The sequence below is a fragment of the Leucoraja erinacea genome, chromosome 1, assembly GCF_028641065.1.
Source record: "Leucoraja erinacea ecotype New England chromosome 1, Leri_hhj_1, whole genome shotgun sequence".
Classification (NCBI taxonomy): domain Eukaryota; kingdom Metazoa; phylum Chordata; class Chondrichthyes; order Rajiformes; family Rajidae; genus Leucoraja; species Leucoraja erinaceus.
Genome location: NC_073377.1, coordinates 125,875,380 through 125,901,034, shown reverse-complemented (window position 1 = coordinate 125,901,034; position 25,655 = coordinate 125,875,380). Strand labels below are relative to the sequence as shown.

The 25,655-nt window shown below is 38.5% G+C and overlaps 1 protein-coding gene across 1 annotated transcript in view; it reads left to right on the top strand.

Moving 5' to 3' along the window:
• sclt1 (sodium channel and clathrin linker 1) overlaps positions 1-25,655 on the top strand; it is a 69,925-nt gene that overhangs the window by 43,583 nt on the left and 687 nt on the right. The window contains exons 13-21 of the mRNA XM_055643212.1: positions 4,184-4,361; positions 6,876-6,974; positions 8,741-8,812; positions 10,411-10,485; positions 12,910-13,055; positions 15,656-15,848; positions 20,270-20,466; positions 21,646-21,724; positions 23,501-23,596. Of these exons, the coding sequence (XP_055499187.1) occupies positions 4,184-4,361; positions 6,876-6,974; positions 8,741-8,812; positions 10,411-10,485; positions 12,910-13,055; positions 15,656-15,848; positions 20,270-20,466; positions 21,646-21,724; positions 23,501-23,596 (1,135 nt within the window). The remainder of the gene's footprint in view (positions 1-4,183; positions 4,362-6,875; positions 6,975-8,740; positions 8,813-10,410; positions 10,486-12,909; positions 13,056-15,655; positions 15,849-20,269; positions 20,467-21,645; positions 21,725-23,500; positions 23,597-25,655) is intronic.

Genomic DNA, 25,655 nt, shown 5'->3' with positions numbered 1-25,655 from the left:
CCTTCCTACAGCATTGGTTATTACTGATTATGATTATTAACTGTGACTAATACAGAAATTAGTCAAGTTAAATTGTACACTGCTTTTCCCTCCCACTGCGAATGCTTGCTTTAGTGTCTGACAATGTTACCCAAGCCATTCTAGAATATTATACAATGCATTTCCCTTCATGATAGAAAAGTGGGTCAAAAAGAAGCCAATTAAATATTGCATAATCTTGGAAGAAATGATAGGCATGTGGGAGTCCAAATCCTTCGACATATTATTGGACTATTGGATTATTTTACAATAAATTCTGTAGCATGTTTTTTTCTTAAATACCAACTAGTTACCTGATACAGTTGGATAAGTTAATCTATGCCACACACATCTATTTAGCAGCATTCAATGAACAGTTACACCAAACTATCAGATTGCAATAATTTTCACATAACTCCTCTAGAGGGGTTTATGATTTTTGAGAACCATGGTAACAATTGTACACTGGTGCAGAAACTTTATAGTAACCTGATAACATTAAAATGATTAAAGTGTAATTAATAAAAATTGATACCTATACCTCAGGAAATTAGATTTTTTACAAGAATTGTTGACTTATGCTTGATTGTACTCATGTCTGGTATGATTTGCCTAGGTTGTACACTAAATAATGTATTTATCTGTATCTCTGTAAAACCTTTTTGTGATATCCAAAGATTTAAAAAATGTTTGTTTGGTTTGGAAATTAGAGACAGAGTAATTTAGAGGAATGTCCTACACGCAAGCCCTGTATATCAACAAACCTCTAAGGCATTAAATAAAGATTGACGCTTTGATCAATTTAAATTTACTACAACCTGCTGATGCTTACAAGTCACTTACACTTGTAAGTTTACACTGGCACTCAGAACTAGCTTTTGTACATTTGTGGACAAACTGCCAAGAAATAAACCATTTTCAGAAGTATGTGCTAGAATTACAAGAACAGTATGAAATGTATGGCAGAACACTAATCACCATTTCTGTGATGGGCCCTTATGAAAATCTAAGTAGCACAAGGCTTCCAAGATTAGTTTTCCATTTATTCATTTTTTAAAGTGCCAGTGAAGACCAGGACCAGATCCTGGAGTTCAGGGCATGAGGATGGGGGCAGGAAGTGACAGGATTGTGAATGGAAGGTCCTAGCTGGGGATCAAAGTCCAGGTTGAGGTAAGAGGCCAGATTAGAGGTGGTGGTGAGAGAAAACTGTATTATGAAAATGAATCAGGCCTGGAGGAGATTGGGATGTGGGGGTACAGTGAAAAGGTATACATTTATACAGGTACACATTTAGACAGGTACATGGATAGGACCGGTTTAGAGAGATATGGGCCTTACGCAAACAGGCGGGACTAGTGTAGATGGGACATGTTGGCCGGTGTGGGCTTGTAAACCGAAGGGCCTGTTTCCACGCTGTAAGACACTATGACCCTATAAAGAGAATTGGTATTGAGAGTGGCATCATGATTGGGCTGAGGTGGTTTGTCAGAGATTGGGATCTCCTGGGGATTGCCCACTAGTCGGGGCCGATTGGCTGCTCTTAGGGTTAGGGGAGCATCATTATCAATATGCTGGAGGAAGGATGAGGGATGCAATGGCTTTAGAGGTACAATTTAGTTTAGAATTTAGAGATCCAGTCTTTGATATTTCCACAATGGAAAAAAAGGTTCTGACTGTCTACCCTATCCATGTCTCTCATCATTTTATAATATTCTATCAGGCCTCTCCACAGCCTCAGACATTCCATAGATACCAATCCAAGATTATCCCACTTTATAGCTAATGCCCTCTAACCAGGCTGCATTGTGGTAAACCTCTTCTGCACCCTCTCCAAAGCTTTCATATCCTTCTTGTAATTGGGTGACTAGGACTGCACACAGTACTCCAAATCCAGTCTAACCAAGTCCTATAAAGCAACAACATGACTTCCTGACTTGTATTCAATGCCCCAACTGATGAAGGCACGTGTAGCATTTATCTTCTTTACCACTTTATGAGTATAGTGCGGAAAAATATAATCCTAAGAAATATTACATTTGATAGTCTTTATTGGTGAAATCCAGTTTATTGCTGCTTCTGAAATTTCATAGCAAAAGTTTACCTAATAATATCCCCAAAGATATAATAAACAAGTATAATTATGATGATAATATTATCTCCTTATCATTCAAGTATGAACTAAAGGTGAGAATTGATAGGCTATTTGATTCTAAAGGGCTTAAATGAACAAGATTGGAATCCATTTAAAAAAGAGCATGTTAAAAGAGATAAATTATATTTGGGTAACATTTTCTTATTCTCGCCAGCAATCTCAGAGTGCTACAAAACTGATGAATTGCTTTCAAAAGATAATCTTCCAAAATGTCAGCAGACATCACAACCTTTTAGGAACATTATACCACTTACTAGAAGAACTGGGTGTTGATGATTATATAACAGTGAGGCTAAAAGTGAAACGTTAGATGAAGCACTACAATTCATTAATGTAAATTGAGAGCTTTGAGAAGGAAGAAGTGCAACATACAATGGGAATAGCACCATTAAATGAAAAAAAAAAATCTGCATGGTTTGTTTTTATGAAAGGGCAACCTGCAAGAATTAATACAGATGCAAATTGCTGGAGTAACTCGGCAGGTCAGGCAGCATCTCTGGAGAGCGTGGCTAGGCAACGTTTTGAGTTGGGACCCTTCCTCAGACTGATTGTCCCACCCCCACTTCTCTTCCAGTACTCTCCCCCTCTCTACAAGGTCAGGTAAGTGGTTGGTGACCATTTCATCGAATACTTGCTTTCAATCCGCCAAGGCCTACTGGATCGAATGGCTAGACACAAAATGGTAGAGTAACTTAGCAGGTCAGGCAGCATCAATGGAGAAAAGGAAGGGGTGACATTTCGGGTCAAGATCCTTCAGACTGAGGAAGTCTGAAGAACGGTCTCGACCCAAAACGTCACCTATTCCTTTTCTCCAGAGATGCTGCCTGACCCCCTGAGTAAACGAACATCTGCAGTTCTTTCCTACACATTCCACCTATCACTTGCCTAACTTTGTCCCACCCTACTCCTCTTTCAGTTTTCTCCCCCCCACTACAATTAGCCTAAAGAAGGGTCCCAATTCAAAACATCGCCTATCCATGTTCTCCAGAGATGCTGTCTGAGCCACTGAAGTACTCCAACACTTTGTGTCTTTTTGTTGTAAACCAGTATCTGCAATTCTTTCTGTCTGCATTAATTAATACATTATCTGTTTTCCCCAAAAGCATATAGAGTGATCCAAGAACAGAAATCATTAAATATTAATAGATATAATACATTGTTAAGAGACTAATATATTGGTTGTTTTTAATTGCAGACAGCTGGATTGAAATGGGACAAAATTATGTGTAAGAAAGAACTGCAGATGCTGGTTTAAACTGATGATAAACACAAAAATCTGGAGTAACTCAGTGGGACAGGCAGCATCTCTGGAGAGAAGGAATGGGTGACGTTTCGGGTTGAGTCTGAAGAAGGGTCTTGACCCGAAACGTCACCCATTCCTTCTCTACAGATGCTGCCTGTCCTGCTAAGTTACTCCAACTTTTTTTGTCTATCTTCGGGACATAAATGATGTTAGGTATACAAACCTGATAGTTACATAAGGAAAAAATACCTTTAGTTGCAGGTATCATTACCCAGGTATTTTGCAGTAGTGATTCTGCAAAATGAAACCAGGGTTAACAATAAGAAAGTGAAGACACAGTGTTTCAACTAGTTTTGTATTTATTTGAGTATTTAGGCTGAAGGGTGATTCAAAGTAAAACTGAGCAACTATTGCCTCTGGGATTACTTTGGAACAAAAGGCATTGAACCTTGAGCTGGGTAATGTGGCGGAAATGCCAAGAAGCAGTGGTTCGTGCAAAATAATAGAAATCTGGAACTCTCACTATCACCAATTGTGATGATGTCTATTGGAAATTTCAGATTTGAGATTTATCCTTTTTTTGTGTAGGCCAGGACGTTAAAGGTTAAGCAAACATGATAGATGGATGCAATTCAAATAGGTAGCTTGTTGATCAAATAGATTTGAGCGCTCTACATGTTTCAATGCTCCCATGTAAATCTTTTCTAACTGAGCAGTCAGGCAAATAAGATCCTGGCATTCTATAATACATTTTAATATTGTTTTTACAGATTGCGGGCAGCTGCACAGGTTGCAGAGCAGTTGCAAAAAGAGAAAATTGGTTTTGAGCTGCAAATCGGCGAACTTCAGGAAAAATATGCACAAGCAGAAGACGAGAAATATGAAGCAGTGGCCAAGGTTCGAGATAGCACGCAACTACTTGAAGAAGCAAACTTGCAGAAAGATCAGGTACGATTTCACAGTAGGCTCTGTCCTTAAGTCAACTAAAAAATCTAAAGGAGTAGCTGTTCTATATCTTTGTTGACAGCAGTGTAGAATGTCCATAATGTACTCAGACTTTTAAGGATTTTTAATGTACATGGAGTTTAAGTCGATATAAATGTATTTGAAGATGTTATTGTTTCACACCTTAGATAAAATTCTGATAATATCTACAAATATGTAGAGCCAAAACATACTTTTAAAATGTGCATAGCAATAAAATTACAGAGATGGATCGATAGAGAGAAAACATTTTGAAATGAAGGTGCTGATTGTTGAAAGTGCATTCTCCACTGGAGGTAGTGTCATATAGCTCAACTTGCCTAATTCGACCAACATGTTCTATCTACACTAGTCCCACTTGCATGCAATTTGACCTTTTCATTCTAAACATTTTCTATCCGTGTACTTCTCCAAATATCTTTTAAATGTTATAGTATCTGCCTCAGCTACCTCCTCTGGCAACTCGCTCCGTATAGTCATATGTGTGAAAAATGTTGTCCCTCGGTTTGATATTAAATCTTTCCCCTCTCACCTTAAACCTTTGTCCTCTGGTCCTTGATTCCACTACACTGGGTAAATAAAACTCTGTGCCTTCACGCTATCTATTCCCCTCATGTATCAGTATCCGGAATGGAGTGTGAGTTCAATCAGGAATTGAGAGTTGTCACACAGCAAAAGTAGAAAGGTTGATGACTTGGAAATAAATAAACGCAAGGATGCAAATTTAAAGACGTCTAACTGAGAATCATTGTACATGGGAAGGGACAGAATTGATGAATAAGTGAATGCATTGGATAGGATATGAGTATGAGACATTTGGTAGTACTGAATTTTATGGTGGATGGATTAAGGGAAGAATGACGAGGAGAAATTAAAATAAGATGCAGAAATTGTGGATTTCCAGCTGTTACAAATGTCCAGTTTTTGTGATGGAATCTATATTAGTTTAGGAACAAGTTGCCATAGGATTGACTCATCCTACAACGACAATTGGGGAATAAAATTGTGCCAGGAATGGTTTGAAAATTGGTGGAAGGATAAGTCTTCCTATTGTTGTTAATGTAAATTTTGGATTATTTATGATCAACAAAAAAGCAAAAACGGTAATGTCTTTATATATTTAACATAGTTTAAAATGTATTCAGGTGCTTCACAGGAGTGTTATCGAACATCATTTCATAATTATGTTTGAACTGCATAAGGTATAGAGGTGAATAGATTTAGACAAGGATTTTCGGAGCTGAATGGTGTAACCTGATTGACATAGCATTAAAGTCAGCCACACGGAACAGGCAAAAATACTGAGAGGCTTGTGGGACTAGTGGAGTTTGCAGAGATGACAAGGACATGAGGATATGTAAACAACAATGAGATTTGTTAAGTCAAGATCCTGCTGGATAGTGTAGTTAATTGAGCTCAGAATTGGGAAAGGTGAAAACGACATAATGCAAGTCTACGGTAGCTGAGGTCACCATGTGAGAAGCTGGCCAGAGGTGTGTAGGAACGGTTCCATCCAGAAGAAGTATGCTTGAAGGATGGTTTCAACAGTAGATGAATTAAGGCAGGGCTGAGGATGGTTGAGTCATGGGGGTATAGTGCCACCTTTGTGTTGGAGGATTGTTAATGATCATGAATAAACCACAGAGACTGTGCAGTCGATATCCGGTCACCAGCTTGTCAACTCATGCTTTATGTGGTGTAGATGATCTTGCTGATGAATTCTTAACCCCAGGTCTTGTAGATCACTAAACCTACAGCAATAGACGGGTAAGACAAGTCTATGCTCATGAAACAAAGTTTGTGGGTGACTAAAGATGATGGCTTCAGCCTCCTCAAATTTACTTGAAGGACATCTCTGCTCCTGAACAAGCAAAACAATAAATTAAAATAAATGAATGACAGTAGAGAGGAAGAATGATTCAGTGAAATACAGATGGGTGTGATCAACAAATATGTGGAACTGGGATGTTTTTAGATGCCGTCTTAGTGGCATAGCATTTGAATATGAAGTAGCAGGAAGCCACAGCTAGTTCTTTGAGGAACAACAATGCAGAAATATGTTGCAGATGACTGGACAGATAGGAAAGGAAATGGGTGAGGACAGGCTTACCCAGATGGAAAATGGACGCTTGAAAATGTCAGTTCATCTCAGAGTAGCAGTAAGCAGCAATGGTCATGCAATCAGTATCTCTTAAATATTTTTTAAATAGATAGGATAGATAGATGGATAGATAGATAGATAGATAGTTAATGTTTTTTTCAAGCACTATTGCTAAAATTAACTACATGGTCAATTCATAATGCTTTAATCATACTTTAAATATGCCAACTTAGACCTATATTTAGAGCAAAACATTCTTAACTACGTATCCCATGACAGGACGAAAATTGGCTGATTTGAAATATAAATGCTAAAATAAAAAATAACCATCAAAATGAGTAACTTTGTTTCTTTTCCCACTTTTGCAAAACATTCAGGTTTTATTACGTGAAAAACAAAAAGATGAAGAAGTGGCAAAAATGAAAGAATCTATGTTTCAACTCGTTCAAGAAGCTGCTGCTCGAACCAAGAAAGAGGTTGTCAGATCACGGCACTTTTCAACATTTATTTAATTCTGGGTGTAGAACACTGGACCTAACATAATGTTCAATATGGTTTCAATAATTTAAAACAAGTGAAAAATATAATACAGATAAGCATTTTGGTACAAGTTTGCTTGTTCCTTTATAAATCTTGCAGCTTTAAAGCATTGACTAGAGTCATTATTTAATCATGAGGTTGTAGATGTAGCCCAGTCCATCACAGACACCAGATTGCACAGCATTGACTCCATCTACATTTCACGCTGCCTCGGAAAAGCAGCCAATACAATCAAAGACTTGTCCCACCCTGGTCATTCCTTTTTCACCCGCTCCTGTCTGGCCAGAAGTTACATAAGCTTGAAAGCACACACCACCAAACTCAGGAACAGTTCCTTTCCCTCTGTTTTCGGGTTCTGAATGGTCCTTCCATAAGCTAGGGTACCGTCCAATTCATAGTGTACTTTGGACTTTGTTTATGGAACTGAAGCGCCACAGTTCTGAGAACTATATTCTGTATCTTCCCCTTTGTTCTATTTATTGCACTTGACTTTGACATGCTTGTATTTATATATAATATTATATGATTTGTTTGGACAGCATGCAAAACAAAGTTTTTCACTATATCTACCTAATAATAAACCAAAACAATAATCAAGTATAAATATTCTGAGTCTGAAGAAAAAGACCAGAATACTTCATCTTCCATTGATTACAAAGCCTTGACTGTCTTCAGGATTTTTGTTTTAATAACTTAATTTTAGTGGAATCAAAAGAATTGGCCTTTAAGATAGAAAAATTTGAACCTTTTGAGTTATTCCTATAAATTTGTCAATTTTGTAGATCTGCATTTTTAGATATATTGCTGGTTCAGAATTTCCTTTATCAACAGCAATTCAACTTCCTTTCACAAAGCTGACCACACCGGGTCTTGATGGCCAACGTCTAATGATTAGGTCCAGTCTGTCATATTCATCTTGTGCATAGATTTGAAGTCAGGCATATGAACGCAGCATTATTCAATGCGATCAACATTCACTTAAAGTCAATAACCAAGGTCTGTTTCCTTAGGTGCAGCAATTATTTCAAATTTAGTCAATTGATCGACTCTGAGTATCTAAGAATTATGTCCAGCAAAAATCAATTGAAACCACACAGGTGTGCCCTATGTGCATAATTAGTTAAGTGATGAACAGTGAACAACAGTCAATTGAAGTCAATTACAGTGCAAGATCAAGAGCGTGAAACCCAGTTCATTGATTGGCCATCAATTAGTTTAAAAAAAGAAAATGGCTTACTTCCTGACAATTTTATGCTCATTGTGACACTGAAGAAGACATTATTCTAGTCAAAATTCAAGTAGAATTATGAGCAGTGTTTATTTTTTTATACTCGTTTGCATACACCTTCAACATACCTTTGCTTTGTTAAACTGACAAGTCCAGCACATTGTGGCTGTTAACTCCAAAATTAGGTAATAAATATCCTAACACACTATTATTTATGAATCTACTGCACTAATTTTGTTGACATTGAAACTGTAGACTGATTTAACTTAAACTCAAAACAAATTGCATTTTCAGAGAAATTTTTAATGATTAGTTTAATGTTTGATATTAATTGTAATTAATATAATACATATATTTGAAATATTTAATATTTGAAATTAAGTGCTAACTTTATTGTTTTAATAAGGCTAGTTAAAGTGAAGTAAAATGCATGAAGGAAATGCCATAACATTCTCAGTTTTATTTTCCCTGTAGATTGAAAACGTCAGAAAACAAAGTAATGTACAGATATCCCGTTTAACTGAGGAACTCTTTGCTATGCAAATGGTATGTATGTTATCCCTGTGAACAATAAATTGAGGTGAAAGGGGCTGAACTTGATCCAGTATTTAATCACTCGCTTTTTCTCTCAGACAGTTAAAGTCAAGAGCCAGTGTGGGACGGTAAGGAGAGCAAAAGCAAGTTGAATAAAAGTGCAGGTGAAAATGTTAGTTGCAAAAGCACTAGTTAAGAACAGCATAGATGAGGACTTGGGGCAAATTTGCCACGGCAGAGGTCAATGCAAACTGTTTGAGGTGATGATTCCATGACACATGAAATTATTTACCACTTGCCACGGTGGCATAGCAGTAAAGTTACTGCCTAACTGCGCCAGAGAGCCGAGTTCGATCCTGACCACGGTGCTGTGTGTATGGAGTTTGCACGTTCTCGCTGCGACCGCGTGGGTTTCCTCCAACACTTCGAAGTCGTACAGGGTTGAAGGTTAATTGGCTTTGGTAAAAATTGTAAAGTGTCCCTGGTGTGTCGGATAGTGCTAGTGTAGGATATCGCTGGTCAACACACTCATTGGGCCAAAGGACCCGTTTCAACATTCTACCTAAAACTATTAGTACTAATGCTGTATGTCAGATATATAAGCAACGATCAAGTTGCTGAGAAAATATGTCTTCTGAAATGAGAGCAAAACTTGGGGATTTTTTATCATGTCTCTTAGGATATAACGAAGGGATTCATAGCAGATGAAGTATAGTTACTGTTGTAAAATAGGCACATTAACAGCCAAATTATATACAACAAGCTACCAGGTTGAATAACATAATAATTGTTGTAAAAAAGTTGAGGAAGGGATTATTATTCACAGGAACAGTGAGGTTCCATGGTCTTTCAAAGAGCTAAAAAATCTTTTGCATCCATGTCAGAGAGCAGATGGAGACTCAGTTTAAGATCTACTTGTTCTGTGAGTGTGCAGTGTTTTATTATTATTAGGAAATAAAATGATATCTTAAGAGTGGCATAATCAACGAGACATCTGGCAGCATTTTGGTTATGTAATATAGTTTCTCTAATATGATAGGAAACCATTGGTGTTTTACTGAAAATTACAAAAGAACACGACAAATTTTAGCCCTTTATCAAGTTCAAAACTCTTCAAATTTAAATGTTATAAAACATTGTTGAGGCATTTGTCACACCTATTTTTTTGTTTAGAGGGATTCATTCTGGATGATAAATCAGCCAAGATGACCAATTCAGACATGTTGAGTATTCAGATAAATAATTGTGCAAACGCCTTCATAGATGTTGATGTTAAATGATGAGATTTATCCTCAACTAAAGTACAATCGCTGTCACAAACAGACATTTCCCTAAAGTAAAAACACAAAATGCGTCAAATACTCATTAATTCAAACAGAACAAAGTCAATATTTCAGTTTGATGCCCTAATCTGAACTATTGACAGGTTATGCTAATTTATGGAAATGCTAAGTCCACTCATCTCTCCAAGGCTGCTGTCTGATTGCTAACTTTTTTTTTTAAATTTCAGAATTTCAACACCTGCAGTTGTTTTGCTTGTTCAAACCTCTGATATCGTAGGTTTCATTTATTTGCCAAAGTTTTATTATGTAATTGTTTCATCCTGATAGAATTGTGAAGATAAACAAGGTCAGGTTGATCGGGCTATAAGAGAGAAGCGAGCTGTGGAAGAAGAACTTGAAAAGGTAAAAGAAAAACAAAGTGTGATGAGTTTTGAGGAAATTCTTAACTATTATAAGCATCCATTGCTTTCCTTTCCAACTTAATTTTCCCCCTCCACAATCAAGAAGTCTAACTGTTTTTTGTAATACTTTGTGCAAAAGTGAGGCTGGATATGACACTAACAGAATCCCGGGACCCAATAATAAGAGGTGTCGCTCCAACCCTAGCAACAGGGAAGAAATGGACAAATCAAAAACCGCCCTCCAACACATAGTGGGCCATGTCCAACAAGGCCAAGGGGGCTTTGGCCTGGGATCAATGAAACCTACCTGGCAAAAGGCTACTCCAGCTGAACGTCAGCACCTGGTGGTGGATTAGGTGCGCCACTAGGAAGAAGCAGCCAGGTGTGCCAAAGCCATATCTCAAGCCAAACAAGGCCGCTGGATGAGGTGGGATGGCATTGAGAGGAGGAAGATCACATGGAGAGAGCTGTGGACCATGGAGTCAAATAAGTTGAGCTTCATTATCAGAGCCACATATGACGTCCTTCCCTCTCCCATAAACCTAAATCTTTGGCTGGGAGAGGATCCAGCATGCCCCCTGTGTGCAGTTCCAACAAACCTCAAGCACATCCTGGTCGGTTGTAAGACCAGCCTAACACAAGGCAGACACACCTGGCGACACATCCAGGTGCTGAGGTGTTTGGCAGCTGAACTTGAGTGCCTGGATTTGTGCCTGAAAGGTCATGTTTGACTAATCTACTTGAATTTCTTGAAGAGGTTACTAGGGAAATTGATGAGGGTAAAGCGGTGGATGTTGTCTATATGGACTTCAGTAAGGCCTTTGACAAGGTTCCACATGGAAGGTCGGTTAAGAAGGTTCAATTGTTGGGTATTAATAGTGAAGTAGCAAGATGGATTCAACAGTGGCTGAATGGGAGATACCAGAGAGTAATGGTGGATAACTGTTTTGTCAGGTTGGAGGCCAGTGACTAGTGGGGTGCCTCAGGGATCTGTGTTGGGTCCACTGTTGTTTGTCATATACATCAATGATCTGGATGATGGTGTGGTAAATTGGATTAGTAAGTATGCAGATGATACTAAGATAGGTGGTGTTGCGGATAATGAAGTAGATTTTCAAAGTCTACAGAGAGATTTAGGCCATTTGGAAGAGTGGGCTGAAAGATGGCAGATGGAGTTTAATGCTGATAAGTGTGAGGTGCTACATCTCAGGACAAATCAAAATAGGACGAACATGGTAAATGGTAGCGAATTGAGGAATGAAGTTGAACAGACGGATCTCGGAATAACGGTGCATCGTTCCCTGAAGGTGGAATCTCATGTAGATAGGGTGGTAAAGAAAGCTTTTGGTGTGCTGGCCTTTATAAATCAGCATTGAGTATAGAAGTTGGGATGTAATGTTAAATTTGTACATGGCATTGGTGAGGCCAATTCTGGAGTATGGTGTACAATTTTGGTCGCCAAATTATAGGAAAGATGTCAACAAAATGGAGAGAGTACAGAGGAGATTTACTAGAATGTTGCCTGGGTTTCAGCACCTAAGTTACAGAGACAGGTTGAACAAGATAGGTCTTTATTCTTTGGAGTGCAGAAAGTTAAGGGGGACTTGATAGAGGTCTTTAAAATTATGAGAGGGATAGACAGAGTTGACGTGAATAAGCTTTTTCCAATTGAGAGTAGGGAAGATTCAAACAAGAGGAGATGATTTGAGAATTAAGGGACAAAAGTTTAGGGGTAACACGAGGGGGATCTTCTTTACTCAGAGAGTGGTAGCTGTGTGGAATGAGCTTCCAGTGGAAGTGGTGGAGGCAGGTCCGATTTTATCATTTAAAAATAAATTGGATAGGTATATGGATGGGAAAGGAATGGAAGGTTATGGTCTGAGTGTAGGTAGATGGGACTAGGTGAGAGTAAGTGTTCGGCACGGACTTGAAGGGCCGAGATCGCCTGTTTCCGTGCTGTAATTGTTGTACTGAATACCATCCAGGGTTCCCCAGCAGAGGGGAGATAAATGACCCCACTGATCTTATTGGGGGATTATTGGGCTTACAGAGAAGTTACTGAACGGAAAAGTTTTTTAAATGTTTTAATTATTTCAATATTGTTTTTTTCAAATCTAATTTTAGATTATTTGTTTAAAAGCTTTTGATTTTCATGACATTCAGATCTGTCCGTAATATGGTTTATATGTAGGAGAATGTTTTACCATTACATTGTGGTTTTAATGCATCTGGTGCTAGGGAATGTCTAGTGTTATCCAAATCTGAAATGGAACTGTTTCTATGTTTTTTAAAAAGAGAAGCAATTGAGAATTGATACTCGGACATCTATACTCTTTTTATCATTTAATTTTTTCCCCGATGCTTCCTTTTAAATCCCAAGTTTACCTGCAGATTTTAAATTCTAACAACAAAGCCTCTATTTCAGATTTATCGGACTAGTGCAGGCAATGAAGAAGATCGCAGAAAAATTGATGAACTGCACCTGCGATATCTGAATGCAGAACGTTCAAAAGATGACCTCGCAATTAGTCTACAGGCGGCACAAAACAAAATCAGGAAACTCGAGATGAAGTAAGAACAGATTACAAACTTTTTCTTGGGGTATAAGTGTTTATCAATCTCAAAATATAATGTGGTAGCATCAACATTACAAGGGCCTGCACCTGGAATATCCTAGTCGCATTTCTAAGTACCATGTTTGTCAGTACTCTCATAAAGTTGATGTAGCATAAGAAGGGTCCTGATCTAAAATATTGCCTGTTCATTACCTCTATACATGCTGCCTGGCCCACTGAGTTCCTCCAGCACGTAGTGTTTTGCACAAGATTCACAGTGAAGGTCCTGCCCTGGTTTGACTTCCCAAAATGAAACACCTCGCACTTATCTGCATTAAACCTCATTAGCCATTCCTCAGCCTGCTGTTCCAGCTGATCAACAGCCTGCTGTAACTTTAGATACCACCCTCTTTAGTGTCATCTGCAAAATATTCTTGACACTTTTTGTTTTTGTTCTCTGGATGTGTTATTTCCCGCTTCTTCAAATGAGGTTTGATTTTGACATCCACCTCTCTGACACCATATGTGTAGTAATGTTTCTAATATCACACAGCAGAGTTGGTAGACCTACTGCCTCACAAAGCAGGAGACCCGGGTTCAATCCTGACCTCGGGTGCTGTCTTTGTGAAGTTTGCACGTTCTCCGTGACCATGTAGCTTTCCTCCAGATGCTTCAGTTTATTCCAACATCCTAAAGACATGTGGGTTTGTAGGTTAATAGGCCATTACCCCAATTGTGTAGGGAGTGGATGTGAAAGTGGGATATTGTAGAATTAATGTGAAAGGGTGATCAAAGGACAACATGGACTCGGCGGGCCAGCCTGTTCCTTGCTATACAGGTGTCTAAATTAAACCAGATATCTCTTCCCTAATTATCATAAATTGTGTGGGTGCCATTCATCAGACCAAGAGTTTCATCCTTGATTAGTTTATGTATGTTCCCTTCTATTTTAAAAACAATTATTACTCACGTCATTATCCAGTGTCATATTTACTTGTTCTACCTCCCCAATGGATACTAAAACTAAACAAGACTTTAATACCGCTCCCATTTGACTTGTCTATCCCCAGGTCTTCTCATTTCCATTCAGATATTTCTCATTTTATTGTAAAAACAAAAAATGTTGCAGTTCGCACAGTTTCTGTGAAAGGAGAAACAGTGGTAACATTTCAGGTTGAAAACATTTCATCAAAACAATAGAGTTCTGATGAAGGGGCCTTCCACCTGAAACATTATTTATATATCTTCCCACAGGTGCTGTCCTGACCTGCCAGATCCAGCATTTTCTGTTTTTTATATCAGATTTTAAGCATTTGCAATTTTTTGAAATTGTCCTTATTATGACATTGTGTATGTACTATATTTAGCTTTTTCTTGATGAGTTGCCGCATAATTTGTTTGAATGTTATGCACTTGCATTTGGACCTCAACTTGAATGTTTCAGGTTGAATTCACTCATGTTAAAGTTTGTAATTACGGTTACAAGCTCCATGCAATTAGTGATTGACATCTCACTAAATAGTCAATGAACGCAAACATTCTTTTGCTCTAAGTAATTGTTGTGTGTGAAAAATGGCAGGGTTGCGACTAGTTTTCTCCAATGTTGTGGGTTATTTTAAAACCAAATACACCACCTGTTACTAAGTGCTATAGGCCAGGGTCAAGTTGTTGGGATGAGGTAGTTGGTTGACATAAGGAGCAAGCAATGACATTTCTGTTTCGTGCCTCAGTGAGAGGATTGGAAAGGGAAAAATGAACACCTATTCTTCTCTGGAGCTCAGTGTTGCAATTAAAAATATATATTATTATTGTTTGGTCATTTTGTGCTCGGGCTTGAAGTACTGATATCTTTCAAGAGATAACCCAAGTTATTAATTCCCATGAAGAAAGTTGGGGTGAATTTTCAAGAATGGTTATTAACAAATATAACATGTCCATATTCATGTCCATGATCATGTTTCTCACCTTTTGGCCTCTCTCCACTGGCTGCCTATTCAGTATAGGATTTGTTTTAAAATTCTTTTATTTACTTTTAAATCCCTAAGTGGTCTTGCCCCGTCCTACCTATCTGAGCTTCTTCACCCTTATTCGCCCTCCCGCTCTCTCAGGTCAGATGATCAGCTGCTCCTGATTGAGCCAAAGACTAAGCGGAAGCTCAGAGGGGACCGTGCCTTTGCTGTGTCGGCTCCGAGATTGTGGAATGAATTGCCTCTGCACGTTAAACAGGCCCCTTCTCTAGCTGTTTTTAAATCACTCCTGAAGACATATCTATTCTCCATGGCCTTTGTAGACCAGTGAGGTGTTGAATTGTTTATTAACTTTATTTGCTTGGTTTTGCTGCGTTGTTCGTACTTGTGTTTTATGTTTTTTAATTTATTGTTTGGATTTTTGTATGTAATTTATGCGCCTCGTGTTAGTTGTATGTTCTGTTGTTCTGCCTGTTTTATGATGTCTTGCTTGTTTTCTTTTTTCTGTACAGCACTTTGGTCAGCTTTGGTTGTTTTTAAGGTGCTTAACAAATAAAGTTATTATTATTATTATATTCGCAATAAAGGTTGTCAGTGATTACAGGAGTCATTGTGCTTAACATTCTATTTAATTGTGCTTGTTTTATAGTCACGAGGAGGAAGTTTCCCAGTGCAAAGAAATGATCCAGAAACTGCAGAGCAGTCTGGACAACATTCGCAGCGATTGTGATGCGGTCAGTGAAGAGCGGTTGAAGCTGCAAAGAGAAAATGAGCAATTTCATAAAGAGATGGAAGAAATCAAGAAAGTTAGTATGGACATTCAAAGGAAAGCAAAGCAACAGGTATGGAGATTGTACAAAACGAATTGTAGATATTTTAAGATGGCAAAGCGTCCAATCTATATACTACTGCAAAAGGAGAGGAAAACATCAAGATATTGGGGACAGTCTTGTTGTAATTTAAGTGCAATCTAGCAGCTTAGATCAATAGTTAATCAACCGAGTTGGAGAAGAACTGGTAGGGTGATTCCCCTGATAGAATGATTTCGTTCTGAGCTGAACAGAAAGATGATTTGAACGTGAGTATGAGAAACACAATCTTGAATTATTTTGAATAGATTTAACAGAATGTGGATAACTCAAGCAATCCTGTCACTTAATTCCTCTTGATCTTAGGAGACAGTTAAGAGTCAATTGCATTGATAATCTGGAGTCGCGCATAGGTCAAACTGAGTAAGTGCTAGATTTACTTTCCTGAATGGGCATTTATCCAGAAGTTTCACAGTTATAGTCACATAGGCTTTTTTTAAAAAAATCAAAATTGTATTTAATTACTTCAATTCCCCAGCTCTTAAGATAGGATACAATCAAATCTCTGGCACAATGATCCAGACCTTGGGACACTAGGCAGTGAGTAGTAGAAGATATCATTGACCATGCAAACAGGATTTGGATAACCATTCCACGGTCATTGAGATTCAAGGGTATGGGATGCAAGTAGGAATGCAGCTCGTGGACAATAAGTGGACATTATATATAGATATATATATATATATAATGCAAGCAGCACACGTTGGTCAAACCATAAATATTAAATAGGTTTATGCATTTTTATGAGATGTGTGCTTTCATATTTAATACTTGCCTTGTGTCATCTGCTTCCTAACACAATCAGCAAACACTTAATTTAATGAAACACATTTAGGTGAGATAATATTTAATTTGTCACTCCAATCATATGAAGAGTGGCACAATGGTGCAGCTGCTAAAACGGCTGCCTCACAGTGCCAGAGACCCGGGATCCTAAAAACCTGTGCGGACCAACTGGCTGGAGTTTTTACGGACATTTTCAAACTCTCACTTCTGAGGTCTGAGGTCCCCACCTGCTTTAAAAGAGCATCAATTATACCGGTGCCCAAGAAGAGTAAGGTGACGTGCCTCAATGTCCATCGACCAGTGGCACTAATGCCTGTGGTGATGAAATGCTTTGAGAGGTTGATCATGGAGCAAATCAACTACTTCCTCGACAAAAACCTGGACCCATTGCAGTTCGCTTACCGCCACAACAGATCAACGGTGGATGCGATCTCGCTGGCCTTCCACTCCGCACTGGACCACTTGGACAACAAAAACTCGTATGTCAGGCTGTTATTCATTGATTACAGCTCGGCATTTAACACAATCATCCCCTCCAAACTGGTTACCAAGCTCTCAGATCTGGGTCTCTGCGCATCCCTCTGCAATTGGATCCTCGACTTCCTCATTCACAGACCACAGTCTGTTCGTATTGGTGGAAATGTGTTAGCCTCGATAACAATCAGCACGGGAGCACCTCAAGGCTGCGTGCTCAGCCCCCTGCTGTACTCACTCTATACTCATGACTGCGTAGCCGGTCATAGTGCGAACTCCATCATCAAGTTCGCTGACGATACCATTGTTGTGGGACGTATCACTGATAGGAATGAGTCGGAGTATAGAAGAGAGATCGAGTGACTGCATATGGTGCCAGCACAATAACCTGGCCCTCAACACCAGCAAAACCAAGGGACTGATTGTGGACTTTGGAAGGAGTAGGATGGGGACCCACAGCCCCGTTTATATCAACGGGTTGATGGTTGAAAGGGTCAAGAACTTCAAATTCCTCGGTGTGCACATCTCTGAAAATCTTTCCTGGTCCGAGAACACTGATGCTATTATTAAGAAAGCACCTCAGCGCCTCTACTTCCAGAGAAGATGACGGAGAGTCGGTTTGTCAAGGAGGACTTTTCTAACTTCTACAGGTGCACAGTAGAGAGCATGCTGACTGGTTGCATCGTGGCTTGGTTTGGCAACTTGAGCGCCCTGGAGAGGAAAAGACTACAAAAAGTAGTAAACACTGCCCAGTCCATCATCGGCTCTGACCTTCCTTCCATCGAGGGGAGTTATCGCAGCCACACACTCATCTCCCCGCTACCTTCAGGTAGAAGGTACAGGAGCCTGAAGATTGCAACAACCAGGTTCAGGAATAGCTACTTCCCCACAACCACTTGCCTCGGACAAAACTCTGAACATTAATAGCCCATTATCTGTTATTTGCACTTTATCAGTTTATTTATTCATGTGTGTGTATATTTATATAATGGTATATGGACACACTGATCTGTTCTGTGGTCATGCCTACTATGTTCTGTTGTGCTGAAGCACAGCAAGAATTTCATTGTCCGATCAGGGACACATGACAAACTCTCTTGAATCTTGAATTGATCCTGATCTCGGGTGCTGTATGTGTGTGAGGTTTGCACATTCCCTGTGACCACATGGGTTTCCTCACACATCCCATAACACATGTGGGTTTGTAGGTTAATTGGCCTCTGTAAATTGCCCGGAGTGGATGAAAAAGTGAGGTCACATAGAACTGCTATGAACGAGTGATCGATGGACGGCATAGACACAGTGGACTAAAGTGACTGTTTACTTGCTGTATCTCTAAACTAAACTGAAAGGAAATTAACTGTGCAAGCAGTCTTTTGTAAAGACAAAATTGTTTGAGCAATTTGGTTGGTTGGTTACTTTTGGTAATCATGACTTCTCCTTTCTGAAATTGAGAAAGGATGCATTCTGATGGTCTTCTGTGTGATACTGCAAGTTTAGAGATACGTGGAACCGGGCCCTTCAGACTACCAAATCCACCCCAACCATCGTGTTCACACTCATTCTATGTTATCCCATTTTTGTATCTACTGCCTAAACACTCGGGGCAATTTACAGAGGCGACTTAACCTACTGCACATCTTCGGGATGTTGGAGGAAATCCACATGGTCACAGGGAGAAAGTGCAAATTCCACACAGAGCACCCGAGGTCAGGAACAAACTCTGGCCTCTGGCCCTGTGAGGCAACAGCTCTACCAGCTGCTCCACTGCACATTTCAGTTTTTCCTGTATGTGAATCATTAGTGGTGAAGAGCAGAGATTTATTATGCACATTTATGTTTGATAACAATTCACCAGCATCTAAGGTTCCATCAGCTTGACACCCATAATTGGGAACCACTCTAAATCCTTTGCTGCTGGTCTTGGCCAAAATATTTTTGAATGCATAAACACTATCAAATTGGCAAATTGCCTTGCTTAACAATTTGCTCTGATTAGTTGCATGAAGCTCAATCTGATGAACTGTGCAAAAGGGCAAAGTCATATTTTTGATTTCCTTATAATAGAGGCCATTCAGCCCATCAAATCCATGGTGTCTCAAAAAACAATTCCATTGCTTAGCAATGTTACAAAATTTTGAGATTTAAAAAATCAAGTCTGCAATTTATCCCATCAGATAAAGCATAACAATAAGTTTAATTTGACACCAAATTCACTTTCATATCTCAAGTATTAAAAACGTTATGACCATTTTCATACTCGGAAATTAGCATCTTGTTCCCTATTGATTTTCAATGGACATTACAAAAAAGCTGTGATCTTGGATAGTCAAACGCCCATTTCTTAAGGAAAGATTAACATTTTTAAATAGCCTAAGTGTCCAAAGATTATTCACAAATAATTCACAATATAACATGAATTTTATATCTAATTTACATTAATTTATAGGCCAAATGGAAGGAATTTAGTGTTCAATTGCTGTAAATAAATGCCCATTTAAATCGGCTTTCTAGTGGGTTCATGTGGAACGCGCTGGTTTAGAACGTTGACACCGCGATAGATTAGTGCCCTCCAATGCCGAGAAAAATACTGCGGGATATATAAAGCCCAAAATGAGCTACTCACTATAGATAACTTGATATTCAGGGTTATATATATGCCCCATTTAATGTAAAAATAAGGTACATACCTTTAATTGTTTGCTCTATAAAACCCTGGGGCTGCTAGAGGTTGCGGAATCAGACAGTAATTTTAAAATTATTAGAACTATATTATCGAGGCCTATAAAACTAATAATACCTTTTGCGACCGGGTCTTGCAGCGATTTTTCGTTAATGATTTACTAGGCTGAACATGTGCGATTAGTACAGCCTAGTAAAAATCGCGTTTTAAACCCGCCCCCTCCAAACAGCGCCAAAATCGCCGACATGGCTGAGGGCAGATTCCTAATGACGATTCAGGTAGGTTTTGTAACATACCTACATTGCTCAACTGATTTTTGCCAACAATGATTTCTCTCACCAACTGTCCCCAGATTCTACCACTTGCGTGCCCTTACACCATTTTAAATCCAGAAATATATGCACATGGGGCAGCAATATACCAAAATTAGTCTATATTTTGTTTTGTGTAGGTAGCCACTCTGGAACATGAGTGCTCTCTGAAGGAACGTGGATTCGAAATCCAACTAAGGGAACTGGAGGATACCAGTCGCAATTCCAACACTGAATTGAAACACTTATTAGCAGCACAGCAGAAAGCAGCCAGTCGGTGGAGAGATGAAGCCAGGAAACTAACTGAAGCATTTGAAACTAAACAAAACAGCCTGAAGTAAGTGAATTATACCTACTTAGACCTTTTAAAGGTTTAGAAGGAGGTGGGGGGGGGGGGAGGCTATAAGCAGTTTATTTCAATGATGTTCAAACTGTACATATATCACCCAAACACCAGGCTGGCTTCCATGTGTAACTGACCAGATTGTGCAACAAAGAAACAAGATGGCCTTGAGTGCTAGAATCGTTGCCTCCTATGCTATAATATGGTTCTGTTTTCTTGTTTATGTAAGCACTATCCCTGCACACAGTCTGAAATCATTTGCCAGGTGGCCTTTTCAACTGCACTTTCGCTTTGAGACAAAAATAACTTTCCCGTTTGAACATGCTATTTTATTTTTCCCAACATTTTCAACATACTACTTTATTTTCAACTACATTTGTTATCTATTCACCCGCTTGGCTAGGATCTCTCTCTCTCTCTCTTGTGTTTTTCTGAAGTTTTCTAGGGCTCTATATTTTGCATTCATCAATAACAACTATTTTGCAGCATAGGGTCTTGCTTAGTGAAAAACTTTAAATATTGCATGACAACTGCTCCCAATCCCAGCCTATTTGTGAGATTTTTATGAGCATGCAATCAGAAAATTTATAGAATATGAATTTGCGTGACGAATGCTTGGATTTGGTCCCTAACCAGAAAGCTCTAATCCAAAATGTAAATTATGTTGTGTCTGGGGTCTATTTGTTTTGTAATGTATGGCTGCAGAAACAGCATTTTGTTTGGACCTCAAGGGGTCCAAATGACAATTAAATTGACTATATATTGACATAAGCTAAATATTTCTTTAAATTGAGTATGTCATTAAGTTAGAATTCAATGAATTTTTTGTAATGTTTACAATGGATTTGTATTGGTTTCTATGTCTGTATGAAACCCTCACAGTGTATTATGCGCGTTTTACTTTTTTAACATAATTGGTAGCAAACCTTTGTTTAAAATAAAGCAAATCCAAATTTTGTTGATGAATTGCAGATGCTGAAAATAAAACCGGCACTCCATTTTGTTTTCATCTCCGTAAAGTCGAAATATTTCAAATGATGCTATTTGACTCTTTTTAAGGTATTGTGATAATAATCATCTCAACCTCTTGTTGTAGCCTAGACAGGTTGGGAATATTAATTTCTGAGATAAATAATACACATTAAATACTCCTTTCATTCCTTCCGTTGGCAGGACAGAGCTCAGTCGACAAAAACAGCACTCCCAGGAATTGGTTTGCCAGCTGGAGGTTACACATGAGAAAGTGGCAGAGGTGAGGTGATTGATCTAAATCACAACTAATCAATGGCAGATTTATTTAGCATTTAAGAGTTGGAATTATCATTGTTATTTAAGCTTGGTACCCACGTCATTTGATGTCCCCTGAATATAAAGTCTTAACTTTTTGAGCTAGATTTGAACTTTTAAAAACCACTGAGAAAAGTATATTATCCATATACAGCAAATACATTTTCATCATCTGCACTACCTGAATTATCCCTTATAATAGTATTAGTGATATTCCCAATATAAGTAGCAATCAATACAGATTACTCACAGTGAAACATCTGAAATTGGGCTGTAATTTTCCAATTATGTATGCACATGTTAAGAATTACATGATTTATTGTTCGCTAGTCTGTTGTTCATAGCTTTGATACCTAAATATGAACCTGGTGGTATAAATTTGAATTTAAACATTTTCACATGGTATGATCTTAAGCAACTTGTGTCTCCACATCTGCAGACAGTATTTAAATTGAGTCCATCTCCTTGCGCAGAAGAGTGGGTACATTGCCCTTAATCCTTGCATTGTGCTTATACATTGTGGCTACACATTGAAGAAGTTTTAACATTTTTTCCCACTCAAAGCATCTGCTGTTCTCCAGTACTTTGTATCTTTTTGTGTAAACCAGCATCTGGTTCCTTGTTGCTGTAGTTCTTTTTAATTTCTCTTCAAATGCTAAATGTTTTACTGCAATTTTATCCGTAATTGCCTTTATTTTGATTTATCTTCAGAATTCAGCAATAAACTATCAAATGGTTTGTGGAAAAGTTAATTTGCTATTGCAGCAGAAGGAACAAGTAGTACGAGCCGGGAGAGTTTCTTTCTTTTCTGTTATTAGAATTTTATTTTATTTTAACTTGATTCATGAATATATTTGCTGAATTGATATTTAATGTATATACTTGCCATCAGTTTATCTAATCCTTTGAGGTCATATTACAATTCAAATGCTGGGGAATTGTTGTTTACAATTCCACGAGAAAAAGTTAACGATCTTTCTCCACAAGAAAACATTTTGCCCGAACATTTCTGGACTAGTGAATCTGATGGAGTTTGTTACTGTTTGAAATGTTTACATCACTGTTACATTTTTTTCACCTCATTTGACTGTAGGGAGGAAAATTGATTATATGTAACAGGTCTACTAAAGGTGGAACTAATAGCCTAACTCCTGAACCATTGAAAGGAAAGAACAATAAATAGATGGAGACAATAATTGAATGAGACTGAAGGATAAAAAGGAAGAAGAGACGGAGAGGATTTGTTTTTAAAGCATTAAGAACGACAGATTTCTGCTGCATTTCCCGGCCACCAGTGAAATGTGGCACATGAGGACCATAAATATTTACTAATAACAGAGTCTATATAATATGAATTACTCACCCAAAAGTGGCCATGACCAAAAATTGATTTTATGTATGGGGAGTATTTTATGTATCGGTGTGGAAGTAGGTAATTCTTCCAGTTTTTAAACAGTGCTAATCAACATAAATCATCCAATAATTTATAGCAAATTGTAACTTCCACCCCATCCCTTTTTCACACTGATAATGAAAGGTCCATACCATTTATGGACTACTATATTTTTCTTTCATCATTTCTTCTACCGCTGGGATCTATTATGTTTTCCATTCATATTTAATAAAGATTACATTAATTTACAAGGTTTTAAAATCTTTATTATCATGAAAGCTTTTTGATTCATTTTCCTTTCTTAGCAAAAATGCATCTTTTACACATTTCCATTTTTATTTGGAACAGTATCAAAAACAGCTGTCGGAAAATCAGGAAAACATTAACAGACTTCAAAGGCGGCTGACTCACTCTGAACACAGAGCGGCTACAGCCTACCAAAAGGTAAACGACACTTCATCAGATATTCTGGTTAACAACAACAGTGGTCATTTAAACTTTGAGTTAAAAGATGTTTTCTCCTTTTTTGCCATAAATACAGAGTATTAATTACAGAGAAAATGGCCATTGGAAGCTTCATTGGCTTCAAATGGTTTTAGAAATGGCAAATGGCATTGATGGATGAGGATATTGCACAGAGAAAGGGAATGTGTTCTGGAATAATTGATAGAATGTATTTGTTGTTTTAAGAAACAATGGAGATTCTACTGTACTAAGACTATTTTAGACTGCTACTTAATGGAAAGGATATTAAGAAGCAAGTTTGGAGGGAATTTCACAAATACAAAAGCCACAGTGACTTTGCTATACAATTTACAACATGGTTCAGAAATGGCATTATGGGCAAAAAGCAGGTAGTTTCGTAAATGTATTCAGAGCAGTATTTTTCTGGCCCAAAGACGTGATAGGAATGTTGGTCCCTGGAAGTGAGCAGGGCCTGTTGAAGTAAGGATCAATGGGTGGGGGGGGGGGGGGGGAGCAGTGATTATAATATCACAGCATGATATAGAGTACTCCAAGGTCAAAACAGCTAACTGGAGGAAGGTCACTTTCAGTGGGAGGGGAACAAATATAGCCTGGGTAATTGGAAATAAATCTGCTTTGCAAGACTAATTGACTGATGGGAAGCCTTCAGTGGCACCATTTCAGCCATAGTGTTAATGCATTTCCATAAGAGTTAAGAAGTAGAAGCCAGAGTTGCTTATTCAGAAGAATCATTTAAAGGTGTGTGAACATGATAAAAAATTGTAAGAAGAGATTGTTTTGTTTTTTATAAATTGTAACTGGAATCCTATTTGTAGGTATTCAGCAAATCAAGATGAATTTTAGGTAACACTGGTTCAGCCATTGCCTTATCTGAAGTTTAGTCATCAGTTCCAGACACCACATTTAAGGAAGACGTGAAGGCTTAGGAGAGGGTGCAGAAGAAATTTACCAAAATGTTTCCAGGGATGTACATGAGATGTGGATATTCATATAGTTGGGATTCTACTTCAGATATCAGGATGGCGCAGCAGTAGAGTTGTTACAGCGCCAGAGACCCAGGTTCAATCTTGACAACGCGTGCTGTCTGTACAGAGTTTGTATGTTCTTCCTTTGACTGTGTGGCTTTACTGCATGTGGTCCGATTTCCTCCTACACTCCAAAAACGTACAGGTTTGTAGGTAAATTAGCTTTGATAAAAATTGTGATTTTTTGCTAGTGTGTAGGATAGTACTAGTGTATGGGGTGATCGCTGGTCAGCATGGAATCAGTAGGCCGAAGGGCCTGTAATTCACAGGGGTGGCAATAACAGATGGTATAGGTGACAGAATCAATTGTAGTGTTCAGAAGAGATTGTATCAGTACATGAAAGGGAAGAATTGGCCGGGCTACGAGAAGAGAATGGGTATCGGGAATTGTCAATGTACATTTCAAGCTTTGTTTTGGCACTACCTGTTGTTTTCCACTATGGCATAACCTGCCTGAATAGTACATAGATAACGTTTTTCATTGTATCTCTGTGCTCGTGACAATAATAAACCAAGAGCTTCTCTCAGAGCAAGAACTTATTGTCCCACCTTCCTATGTATAGTATGGTCTGTTGCAATCCAGGATGGGGCAGGTTATGTACATTGCTGCTAAAGTTCACTGCTGGGGTGAAGGAAGGAAGGAAGGAAGAATGATCGGAGTGGTCAATGCCCAAAGGGACAGCCTTATCCTTACAGCCACAGTATTTGGTGTAGCTGTTCCAATTGAACTTTTGGTTCCTGATAATCCCTAGAATATTGATAGTCAAGATCTAGCACTGGCAGAGCCACTGAACACTATGGGAAGTGATTTAAAAGTTGTGTTACCCGTACAAGTGATGGTCATTGGGGAATTTCACTGGAATAGAGTATTGTTCTTTCTGTAGCGACCCTACTTATCTGGTGATGAAAGGGAGGTAATTAATGAAACAGCCATAGCAGTTGTATTCATGAAGCTGCCCCAAGGATCTCCAGTGGTCATTGATCATCCTTCC